Here is a 12,649-nt window from a genome sequence, read left to right as displayed (position 1 = left end):
CTGAGGGGCCCCTGAAGTAGAGCTCTGGGTCTGAGCTGGAGGGTGGGAGGGGGGCCTTGGTCCTGGATGGGAACCGGTGGTATTTACACTCATACTCATGTTCCCAGAACCTAGCGCCGGACACACAGTGAGACTCAGTGCAGCTTTGGTGAGCGAATAAGGGACCACGGGGGCCGTGCTCTCCAGAGAAATCAGGGCAAATCTGGAAAATGCCAGGATGATGGGATCCAGGAGCCCCCACCCTTTCCTGGAGTTGGGTGAGAAGAAAGGCAGTGGCTGGAGCCTGGAGAAAGGAGATGGGTAGCAGGCTCTGACCAAGTGACCGCTGGCTGAGTCAGCCTCTGTGACTGGGAGGTCACCTGTGAATCCATCTCCACAGACCTGGAGAGTAATTTGTTATATCCAGTTCCATTGGCCTACAGTGCCTGGCTGGCTGTCAGAGTCTTACAATGACCTGTCTCAGGGGAGAGGTCTGCCCTGGGAGCACGCCACAAGGAGAGCCTCCAGCTCTGCCGCGGGCCCTGGGCCATCACAGCCCACCCTCAGAACTGTGTGTTAAGTTGGGTTCTTACCCAGAGCCCAGGAACGATTGAAGGCCAGGTGCCCTCACTCTTTTGTCCCACTAGGGGATTGTTTTGTGACTTCTGGCAACAGGCTTTCCCATGTCACCTGCCTGATTCGGGGGAGTCACCCACTCAGGCTTGGAAGAGGAGGGTTCACCTCCTCTGTGACAGGAAGTAAAGCCTGGTGGGCACCACAGTTGGAAGGCGCTGGTGCTGGTAAGATGGGTAGTGAGTCAGCCAGGCAAGGTGGACGGGAGCATCCCGGGAGCTTGGAGCTGTCAGTGGCTTGCCTACCACTGTACTTTACAACAGGTTGCCTAGCAGGTTAGGAAATACAGTCTTAGGTTTTTTATACTGAGTAAAAGCTTTCTGGTTCAGGCAGTAATATATGAGGAAGTTGCAAAATGCCATCAGAGGGTGTTATGAGCAAAATATCTCACTGTACAGTTTTATTTTCCATGGAAGTATCTATCAGTGGCAACTATAAATGATCCAGGACTTGGGCCTGGGCTTGTTTTAGTGCCTAATCCAAATTGTTTTTGAGCTCTTTGCGGCATTTCTCAGGAAGCTGATCTACTGGTGTTTTGTAGACAAGTCACATTGTTGGGGGGACAGGCTGTGATATTTCTTTCTAAGCATTTTGTCCTGGTGACCAACAATGCCTTGAGATCAGTTGTCACCCTTAGATGTGAATGAGGCTGTCCTCTCCTCCCTCAGGACCATGTGGGGAGGTCAAGGCTGAGCGGTCTGAGGGGAGCAGCTTGACCCTCAGACTTTGTGCCTTCATTCCCCTGGGGTCACCAGCCTTGGCCTGGCCTCCAGGTCAGCCAGGGTCCCCCATCAGCACCCTCCCAGAGGCTCCATCCTCCTCCTCCTCCTCCTCCCCTTCACCTTCTCTGCCCTGGGCCACCTGTTGCCTTCTTGGAGCCTGCATCACACCCTGCGCTGTGTGGTGGGGAGCCCCCGACTGGAGCACAAACTTCTGAGAGCAGGGCCTGGTGCCCCCATCCTGCCCATCTCAGCGCACTGCGCAGAGCTGAGCCCCAGCGGGTGATGTACTGAATCAGGGGGCCCATAGCAGCAGGACCAAGAAAATGTTTCAGTTCAGGGCACAGGGATTCAGGTCCCACATCTTTTAAAAGTGAAAAAACTCAGACTTCCCTGGTGGCGCAGTGGTTAAGAATCCGCCTGCCAACGCAGGGAACACAGGTTCGAGCCCTGGTCTGGGAAGATCCCACATGCCATGGGGCAACTAACTAAGCCCGTGCACCACAGCTACTGAGCCTGCGCTCTAGAGCCTGCGAGCCACAACTACTGAGTCTATGCGCCACAACTACTGAAGCCCGCGTGCCTAGATCCCGTGCTCCGCAACAAGAGACGCCACCGCAACGAGAAGCCTGCGCACCGAAACGAAGAGTAGCCCCTGCTCGCCGCAGCTAGAGAAAGCCCGAGCGCAGCAACGAAGACCCAACACAGCCAATAAATAAATAAATAAATTTTAAAATAAATAAATAGGTAAATAAATAAAAGTGAAAAAACTCTTCCACCTTGAAAAACTCTTACACACACACATACACACATGTGAGGATAATACAGCCTTGTGCCAAGCAGTGATGTGCATGCTTTGTATGCCAGTTTATATGCCAGTGCTCCCTCATGACAAGCCACAGTGATGCCCATCGTACGGATGAGGCCAGGGAGGCTAACTGACCGCTGTAAGTCACGCAGCTGGTGAGTGTGGGGCTGGCTTTTGAATCCAGGCAGCCAGGCTCCTGCATTCCTGCTCTCGAATAACATTTATCCTGCCTCTCAAGCTTTTATCCTTGGTTGTGAAGGCAGATCATGCCGATTGAAAGAAGTTTATAAAACCCTGAAAATAATTTTAAAATTTTTAAATGAATAATAGTGTCACCATCAAGGAATTGCTGCTATTAATAGTTTGCTGTATCCCTTTCTAGGTTTTCTTCTATACATGTTTTGGTACCATGTTTGCAGAAGCTGCTAAAAATGCCAATATATGGATTATCACAATTAACCGTATCCTCCCTGTAAAACATTTTACTTCCAACTCCTGATCACCATTTGACCGGTTTCTCCCCTCTCTTCACTCTTTTCATACCCTTGCATGTATTTCCTTTTAATTAGGGACAAGGATCACCAGAGAATCTGTTGAGAACTTCACAAGGTCTTTTTTTTTTTAGTAGAATCATTTCAAACTCTATGAGAGTGGTCCTATTTCCTCTCCTACAGACCCAGACTAGTTCTTATCTTTCAAATATGGTCACTTGGAGTGAAAACATCTCCTTGGAATTTACCATCCAAGGCATCTAATAGACACAGATATTCATGGAAAAGGATAGCTGGAGCACCTACGAGGCGGCCACGTGAAACCAGGAGATCGTTTTTAAAACAAAAAGTAACTGCATTTCTCCCCTGGTAGGTGAAATGGCTCCAACAACAAGAAGTTAAACGCAGGGTGAAGAGACAGGTGCGAAGCGACCCTCAGGCCCTTTATTTCAACGACCCCATTTGGTCCAACATGTGGTACATGGTGAGTAGGGCGTGGGCCTCTCTGTCCGTGGAACGTTTGCAGTGCCGTGTTTCTGAGACGGGTCAATTTCCCCCAACAAAGCTAAATTCTCATGACAGCTCCAAACAGACACACTTCATCTGAGTGTAAAACTCCTGTTTTAATGCTGTGAGGTGCAAGCTTTCTTGTGAAGTTTTTTTAATTAGGTGAAAGTCCAAGGGGAGGGGCTCTTTGAGCAGGGGAGCGATTGGCTGCACGGTGTATGAGTCACTACATGGTGAGTAGTGAACAGAGCCCCTGAAGGGCAGTGGGTGTCCTGGGAAAGTGATGGACAGATTGCGAGGGCAGAAAAAGCAGTAGAGCCTCCACGTGGACCCTTCCCAGAAATGGGTGGTAGAAAGAGGGTCCTGCTTTATCAGGCACGGGAAAGCATTTTCTCCGTATTCCCTTATGAGCATAGGAGCACCTCTGCTGGGTTTGCGGGTCTGTGTCAGGTGTGTCTGTGCTGGGGGGGCTTTGTGTCTTCTGTGCCTGCAGCATTGTGGCGACAAGAACAGTCGCTGCCGATCAGAAATGAATGTCCAGGCGGCGTGGAAGCGGGGCTACACGGGAAAAAACGTGGTGGTCACCATCCTGGATGATGGCATAGAGCGGAATCACCCTGACCTGGCCCCAAACTATGTAAGTCAAGCCTTAAAACTGGCGACTGGCATGCAGAGACATTCAACTGTGCGGGTCATTAAATAAGGACACATTTGTAAAATGATAAGGTGCCTACCCCTCCCTATATCAGACAATACAGAAAACCGAGCTGGGTGGGCTGGTGAGCCCAGATCCTCTGCTACCCGGAGCCAGGGGTTTGCAGAGGGATTCGTTCACATGTTAGAGGATTCACATGTACTTCTGGGAACGGGTCCTAAGAAACTCAGAAATGTGTGCACGGAGGTGGCCATCAGATCAACATCAGCAACGTGAGAAATGGCAGGGTTAAGACATGGGCTCTGGACCCAAACTGCTGGGGCTTCTGTCCTGGCTCTGTGGCTTATTAACTCTGAGACCCTGGGCAAGTTACTTGACTTCTCTGTGCCTCAGTGTCACCATCTGTAAAACGGGGTTAGTAACAGGATTACTACCTCCTCGGGTAATTGTGAGGATTAAATGGCTTCATAAATGTAAAGAAGGGAGCCCAGCATGTAGTAAATATAAGAAAGGTATTTAGTATCCTGAGGCACCTGGGGTACAGTGTTGTCTTAATTTCTGCTGTACAGCAAAGTGATTCAGTTATGCATATGTATATATATATATATATATATATATATATATATATATATATATATATATATATTCTTTTTCATGTTCTTTTCCATTCTGGTTTATCACAGGATATTGAATATAGTTCCCTGTGCTATACAGTAGGACCTTGTTGCTTATCCATCCTATATATACTAGTTTGCAAAGGATGACAGTTTTGAAGTCAACAATCTGGAGAGCTTTTATAATGTGTTTTAAAAGGAGGTTAGGAAATTACACGAATACTATGATTATAAGTATGTACACAAAAACATACATATTCAAAATATGAGATGAAGGAAATTCTGACACTTGCTACCAGATGGGTGAACCTTTATCTGATGCATGCTGCCACATGGACCAGCCACATCGGTGAAGACATTATCTAGGTCACAAAAGGACAAACACTGTATGCTTTCACTTACGTGAGGTCCCTAGAGGAGTCGAATTCATAGAGACAGAAAGTAGATGCTGGGTGCCAGGGGATGGGGAGGGGGATGGGGAGTTAGTGTTTCATGGGGACAGAGTTGAAGTTTTGCAAGACGAAAAGCGTTCTGTGGATGGATGGTGGTGATGGCCGCCCAGCAGTGTGAATGTACTTAAAGCCATTGAACTGTGCACTTAAAAATGGTTAGGGTGGTAAATTTTGTTATGTGTACTTCCCACCATAATATATATACATACATATATATACATACATACATATATATATATATATATATATATATATATATATATATATATATATATATAATTACAGTTATAGTAAGAGAGTACCAAGCGTGCGTTTTTCTCTGTTTCCAATTGAGGCGTAAAAACAATTTAAAGCAGGGCTGTGATGTGCTGGGCCTTTTCTCTTCGGTCACGAGGGTTTCATTTCTTAGGATTCCTATGCGAGCTATGACGTCAACGGAAACGATTACGACCCGTCTCCGCGATATGATGCCAGCAATGAGAATAAGTATGTCACTTGGTCACTTGGCCAGCCCCTCCTTGCTTCCCTTTCCGTCTCCCTGCAGTCACTGTTGAGCTGGCCCACAGTCAGGATGCTGGAACTGTGACGGGCCAGAGGCAGCTCTCCGGCTGCCTGGCCGGGTCTGGGGCTGAGCCAGGAGCCAGCCCCGCGCAGCCCTTCAGGCACAAGGCAGCCTCGGTGGATTCAGCCCCTTCCTAAGGGGCGTCACCCCTGCTGCTCAGCTAGCAATGGATGTTGGACCAGCATCGTTCCTGTTCGAAACACTGTTGGAATATTTGAAGAGAGTAACCCTTAAATCTTGCGGTCTCCACGGCCGGCTGTGTTCAGACCACAGTGCATGGGTCAATATCCAAGCCCTTTTGAGTCTGTCTGTGACCTCACGAGGGAGGTGGCAGGAGAGTGAATGATGCTGGCTAAATTGGGGCTCAGATCCTGGGCCTGGCTGTGTGCCTCTGTGCAGGCTGGGTGATGTCTCGTAGCCTGAGGCGCCCCATGCCCCAGGGCCGTGGGTGGGAGTCAGGTGATGGGTGAGGGACACACACCGAGGGTGTTCAGTCAGTGACGCTTGTGATCGTCACTTTGCAAATGAAGGCGGGAGGAGGTCTGGAGAGATCAGGTGACTCGGCTCCGTCATCGGTGGCAGCCCTGGGGGTGAGGTCCACTTTCCCCAGCCCAGCCCTGGAGCTCGTTTGCTGTGTCCTGCCTGTCGTTTCTCCGTCAGCATGCCCCATGCCCCGAGCTCTTCCCATTCTTCCAAAAATATTTAGAGAAGAACAGAAGCCCTTTCTTTCTTCTCCACTGTTTTTTTTGGTTTTGTTTTGTTTTGTTTTTAATTTTATTTTATTTGTTTTAGTTGTGCCGGGTCTTAGCTGCGGTCTTACCGACTCCTTTAGTTGCGGCATGTGTGCTCCTTAGTTGTGGCTGCCGGGCTCCTCAGTTGGGGCATGTGAACTCTTAGTTGCAGCATGCATGTGGGATCTTAGTTCCCTGACCAGGAATGGAACCCCTGTCCCCTGCATTGGAAGGCAGATTCTTAACCACTGTGCCACCAGGGAAGTCCCTTTCTTCTCCACTGTTGACATGATGCTTGCCAAGGTGTGTCTTTGTCCATAATATTTTAGGTTGTGGTTGATTTGATTCTGAGGTTCAAATCCTGGTGCCCACAGGGTGCTGTGCAGGGAGGCTTGGCCGGCGAACGTGGTCAACACGACGGACCACGGCGCTCTGGGGAGCCCGCAAAGGCCCCAGCCTCACGTCCCCTGGTGCCCTTCCCACTCAGCGGCCAGCACGCCAGGGGTGCAGGGCACCTGGTCTCCCAGCCCCGAGTGCAGGGAGCCAGGAGGGATAATCCAGACACTGCACAGTGATCCATGAAGGGCAGGATTGAATGCTGAGTGCGACGGTGGGCTGCGTGACTTGGGAGCAGCCCTGGCTGTGGGCGCACGAGGTCCAGAGGACAGAGGGCTGCCTCCCCGGGGCTAATGCATGAGCCCTGGACTAGTTTCAAAGGTGGTTTTAAAGTTGAATCAGTGATTCTGATCCCCTGTGGACTCTTCTCAAAGATGTGCTCCTTAAACTTGCCGGTATTTTTTGGCTTCTGCTGAAGGAACTGACCCGATGCAGCATGTTGCAGAACGGGGTCATTACTGAGGGGAGCGATCTGTTTTTCATGTGGCCTCTTCCTAGTCCGTCCACCGCTGCTGAGTGTTCCATTTTGAGCTTTCTTCCTCGGCTCCTGCTGCAATGGCCGTGGAAAGGGTGGGGGGGCTGCCCGAGGTGAGCATGGGGTGGGAGGAGGGGGACACAAGGGGACACAGGATCTAGGTTCTCATTTGTTCTTACTTCAGCTCGGCAGCCAGGCAGGCGTCTACACTGTGTTGTCAGTCGCGGGGACGCAGAGCTTGGGAGGAGGCATGCTTGGGCCCCTGGCGCCGGAGCAGGATACTCAGCCTGATGCGGGAGCATTGTGTCTGCAGGGCGGCGGGAAGGCCTTGCCAGCCTATGGGGCGCAGGGCGGGGGTGGGGAACGGGACGACCCAGGGCTGTGCAAAAGCCCACTTGATGCCCCTCCTGGAGCAGCCGTCAGAGCAGGCGATGGGAAGGGATGTGGGGAAAAGGCTTCAGCATCCTCCCCGGGCTTAGGGATAAATGACTCTTCTTGCAGGAGAGCTGAGCAGGGCACTGAACCCACTGCAAGGTGCTGGCGGAGTCCTAACTTCGTTTTTTCCTTTGTCTCAGACACGGTACGCGCTGTGCAGGAGAGGTCGCCGCTTCAGCCAACAACTCTTACTGCATCGTGGGCATCGCGTACAATGCAAGAATCGGAGGTAAGGCCCAGGAGTGTGCTGCCCGGGGGCTCGGGCCTGGGGCAGGGGTACCGGACATGTCCCTCCTGCGAGTCTCAGCAGTTGCACTTCCGTTGGCCTCGGTGGCCGAGTCGGACCCTGGGCCTGACCTCACGCTGCCAGGGGCCTGGAGGCGGAGGTATTGCTCACTGGTTTGCCTGAAAAGCCTCTGCGGGCCCTGTGGGTCTGGCTGCTGACTCACCGCTGTCAAGCCGACCAGTCCTAAGGGGCCTCGTGGGTCCCCTCCTGCTGCCCATCCTGCCCTCCCTCTGACTTTCCCAGCAGGGTTCACAGTTTTCACCTGGGACAGAGGCCTTTCCTTGGCCCCAACTCCCGCTCGAGCATCCTGGCCCACTGCTCCTGCCCCGTCCCTCGGCTTTAGCCAGAGGACATTTGTCATAGTGCCCCCCAGAGATGCCTGGTCTCCCCTGTTTATGACGGGCTGGTAACATTTGCCTCACCCCAAAAACCTCTCCCCGCAGCTCCGTTCTGCTCAGTCCACCCATGACTTATGGCCTCTCACGCCCTCTCTGCTTCATGGAGTGCTCCCCAAATCCAGGTGTCCCCCCTCGTCTTGTTTACTGGGGGAGGTCAGCCTTCCAGGTCCCTTTAAGGAGCACGCCTGACCCTGGGTGTCTCTGGTTCTGTTGTTTGGTTTCTCCATTTGTGAGTCAAGCTTCTTTTGTTAGGATGGGGCTTTAGAGCAAAGAGTCACACGTCTTCCTCGCCCTCCGCCCCTGCCCCTGCCCCTGCCCCCGCCCCCTGAGCCTGGCAGACTGACAACTCAAACCGGCAGACAGTCAGTTAGTAAGTCCTCTGCAGTGCCTGGTAGGTGCACATCACTGAGCTGGCACTGAGCAGGTGTGGCCGGGGCATGAATTGTCCTCGACCCTCCACATGGCCTTGGGGCACTGGCTCTCGGTTTGGAGGTGCTCACACGTACGCTGATGGCCATGCTGGGATGCCTTCCTGGGGTGTGGCCTTCTCTGCTGCTTTGCCTTTGTGGAGGTGGTTGTAGCTCCCTCAGCTCTACTACGAGCAGCACAAGGTGGAGAACTCTGGGTCATGCAGTCTTTGGGGAATTTCTTGAGTTTTGAAAATAGGGTCCCCAGCTTTCACTTATTTAGGACCCTCTGCCTGCCCTTTCCCTTGGAAACCTTTGAAGTGTCTGGGATTTAACCAGCCATCATTAACCACCAAGGGCGTGTCCTGCAGAACAGATCAGGAGACTGTCACCTGGCCTCACTCCTTCGTGGATAGTTCTTTTATGTTGAGATGTGTAAGTTCTCCTTGGAGCTCTTGATGAGTGAAGACCCATGAGAAGTCTCCCTGGCTGACCTGGGTACCAGTTCCATTCCCACCACCCACTGGCTCTGTGTCCTTGGACAACGGGTATAAACTGTGTGTGACACGGTGTTGGGTTTGCAATGGAGACATAGTGTGGGGTTGAGGTTGACATTGACCCAGGGAACCTGTAACAGCCACGTCTCCAAGGCTGCTGCACACAGCTGTAGCCTCTCCACACAGGCAGCCGCACCTCTTCCTGCCCCTCCCTCCAAGCCCACCCCTGGACAGGGCAGCCTTCAGGCACCCCTAACATAGCCTCTCTCTCCACGTGTTGACACAGAGCAGGGAATTTCTCTGAGATGCCCCTGGTGTGACCATGAGCTCTACCTTTTTATATCTTTTTTATTTTTAAAGTTGTTGTTCAAGAGATTAAAATGGATATCCTAATTTATTCCAATCTATGTGGAATTAATATTATACCACTTCATGTATAGTATATAAACCTAAAACATTATTTGAGTTCACACTCACTGTCGTTCTTTATGCTGTTGTTTTTGTGTTTTACTTCATATATTATAAACCCAGTGTTTATTCTTATTTAAACAGTTGGCTTTAAAATACTTATGGAAAGAAATATACTTACCTACATATTTATCAGTCCCAGTGCTCTTCCTTATTTTCTAGCTTCATATTTCTTCTAACTCGTTTCAATTTTTCTTCAGCCTGAGAATTTCTTTAATATTTTAGTATTTCTTTACATGTAGCTATGCTGGCGAGAAGTCATCTCAGCTTTTAGGTGAAATTTATCTAAATTTCATCTTCATTTTTGAAAAAAATTTTGCTGAACATAGAATTTCTAGGCTGACATGTTTTTCTTTCAGCCCTTTAAAGATGCTATTCCATTGTCTCTGGCATCCATTGTTTCTGATGATGAGTCAGTTGTCATACTTATTGTTGTTCCCCTTTATGTAATGTGATTTGTTCCTCTGGCTACTTTTATATATTTTTTCTATCTGTGCTTTGTCTGTGACTATAATGCCCCTTGGTGTAATTTCTTTCATATTTATCCAGCTTGGGGTTAGCTGTGCTTCCTCCTGGATTATTATTATTATTACTTTTTTTCTAAATCGGATTTGGAAAAATGTCAGTATTTTTTGCAATCCTGTTTCCTCTCTTTTCTCTTTGGGCACCAATTATACTTGTTAGATTGCTTGATACACCTCACAGGTTGAGGCTGTGTTCATTTTTTAAAATCTTTTTTTCTCTGTGTGCTTCAAATTTGATAATTTCTTTTGCACTGTCTTCTTCAGGTTCACTAATCCTTTCTTTTGTTGTTTCCAATCTGTTGTTGATTCCACCCAATGAATTTTTTTTTCTTTTTTCTTTTCTACTCAGATATTGTGCTTTTCTGTTCTATGATGTCCATTTGGCTTTTTTTTTTTTAATATTTCCAAATCTTTCCTTACATTTCCCTTCTCTTCACCCATTATACCTATATTTTATTTTGGACTCTTTAACATACTTATGAGTTATTTTACAGTCTTTTATACTAATTCCAATACCTAAGTCATTTGTGGGTATGTTTCTTTTTTTTTTTTGTTCCCTGTGGAATACCTTCTTCACTTTTTTCTTTTTTAACATCTTTGTTGGAGTATAATCGCTTTACAGTGTTGTGTTAATTTCTGCTGTATAACAAAGTGAATCAGCTACATGCATATGTATATCCCCATATCCCCTCCCTCTTGTGTCTCCCTCCCACCCTCCTTATCCCACCCCTCTAGGTGGTTGCAAAGCACCAAGCTGATCTCCCTGTGCAGGGCAGCTGCTTCCCACTAGCTATCTATTTTATATTTGGTAGTGTATATATGTCAGTGCTACTCTCTCACTTCGTCCCAACTTACCCTTCCCCCTCCCTGTGTCCTAAAGTCCATTTTTACGTCTGTGTCTTTATTCCTGTCCTGCCCCTAGGTTCATCAGAACCATTTTTTTTTTTAAGATTCCATATATATCTGTTAGCATACAGTATTTGTTTTTCTCTTTCTGACTTACTTCATTCTGTATGACAGACTCTAGGTCCATCCACCTCACTACAAATAACTTAATTTCGTTTCTTTTTATGGCTGAGTAATATTCCATTGTATATATGTGCCACATCTTTATCCATTCATCTGTTTATGGACACTTAGGTTGCTTCCATGTCCTGGCTATTGTAAATAGTGCTGCAATGAACATTGTGGTACATGACTCTTTTTGAATTATGGTTTTCTCAGGGTATATGCCCAGTGGTGGGATTGCTGGGTCGTATGGTAGTTCTATTTTTAGTTTTTTAAGGAACCTCCATACTGTTCTCCATAGTGGCTTTATCAATTTACATTCCCACCAACCGTGCAAGAAGGTTCCCTTTTCTCTGCACTCTCACCAGCGTTTATTGTTTGTAGATTTTTTGATGATGGCCATTCTGACCATTGTGAGATGATACCTCATTGTAGTTTTGATTTGCATTTCTCTAATGATTAGTGATATTGAGCATCTTTTCATGTGTTTGTTGGCAGTCTGTATATCTTCTTTGGAGAAATGTATATTTAGGCCTTCTGCCCATTTTTGGATTGGGTTGTTTGTTTTTTGATATTGAGCTGCATGAGCTACTTGTATGTTTTGGAGATTAATCCTTTGTCAGTTGCTTCGTTTGCAAATACTTTCTCCCATTCTGAGGGTTGTCTTTTCATCTTGTTTATGTTTTCCTTTGATGTGCAAAAGCTTTTAAGTTTCACTAGGTCCCATTTGTTTATTTTTGTTTTTATTTCATTTCTGTAGGAGCTGGGTCAAAAAGGATCTTGCTGTGATTTATGTCATAGAGTGTTCTGCCTATGTTTTCCTCTAAGAGTTTTATACGGTCTGGCCTTACATTTAGGTGTCTAATCCATTTTGAGTTTATTTTTGTGTATGGTGTTAGGGAGTGTTCTAATTTCATACTTTTACATATACCTGTCCTGTTTTCCCAGCACCACTTATTGAAGAGGCTGTCTTTTCTCCATTGTATACTCTTGCCCCCTTTATCAAAGATAAGGTGACCATATGTGCATGGGATTATCTCTTGGCTTTCTATCCTGTTCCATTGAACTATATTTCTGTTTTTGTGCCAGTACCATACTGTCTTGATTATTGTAGCTTTGTAGTATAGTCTGAAGTCTGGGAGCCTGATTGCTCCAGCTCTGTTTTTCTTTCTCAAGATTGTTTTGGCTATTCGGGGTCTTTTGTGTTTCCATACAAATGGTGAAATTTTTTGTTCTAGTTCTGTGAAAAATGCCATTGGTAGTTTGATAGGGATTGCATTGAATCTGTAGATTCCTTTGGGTAGTATAGTCATTTTCACAATGTTGATTCTTGTAATTCAAGAACATGGTATATCTGTCCATCTGTTTGTGTCATCTTTAACTTCTTTCATCAGTGTCTTATAGTTTTCTGCATACAGATTTTTTGTCTCCTTAGGTAGGTTTATTGCTAGGTATTTTTTTCTTTTTGTTGCAGTGGTAAATGGGAGTGTTTCCTTAATTTCTCTTTCAGATTTTTCATCATTAGTGTATAGGAATGCAATAGATTTCTGTGCATTAATTTTGTATCCTGCTACTTTACCAAATTCATTGATTAGCTCTAGTAG

At 47.4% G+C, this 12,649-nt stretch overlaps 2 protein-coding genes across 5 annotated transcripts in view; both read left to right on the top strand.

The window, feature by feature from the left end:
• Positions 1–12,649, top strand: part of PCSK6 (proprotein convertase subtilisin/kexin type 6) — a 229,232-nt gene that overhangs the window by 96,567 nt on the left and 120,016 nt on the right. For all 4 annotated transcript variants that reach the window (XM_059912273.1, XM_059912271.1, XM_059912272.1 and 1 more), the window contains exons 3-6: positions 3,004–3,114; positions 3,631–3,774; positions 5,268–5,344; positions 7,598–7,686. In XM_059912273.1, coding sequence (XP_059768256.1) covers positions 3,004–3,114; positions 3,631–3,774; positions 5,268–5,344; positions 7,598–7,686 — 421 coding nt within the window. The remainder of the gene's footprint in view (positions 1–3,003; positions 3,115–3,630; positions 3,775–5,267; positions 5,345–7,597; positions 7,687–12,649) is intronic.
• The window catches only part of LOC132360797 (testis-specific Y-encoded protein 1-like), a 30,524-nt gene continuing 25,617 nt past the window's right edge, over positions 7,743–12,649 (top strand). Inside the window, 1 exon segment of the mRNA XM_059915892.1 lies at positions 7,743–7,843. Coding sequence (XP_059771875.1) covers positions 7,743–7,843 — 101 coding nt within the window.

The sequence above is a fragment of the Balaenoptera ricei genome, chromosome 2 (assembly GCF_028023285.1).
Source record: "Balaenoptera ricei isolate mBalRic1 chromosome 2, mBalRic1.hap2, whole genome shotgun sequence".
Taxonomy (NCBI): Eukaryota; Metazoa; Chordata; class Mammalia; order Artiodactyla; family Balaenopteridae; genus Balaenoptera; species Balaenoptera ricei.
Note: the sequence above shows the minus strand (reverse complement) of the source record. Positions and strands in the feature narration are given on the sequence as shown.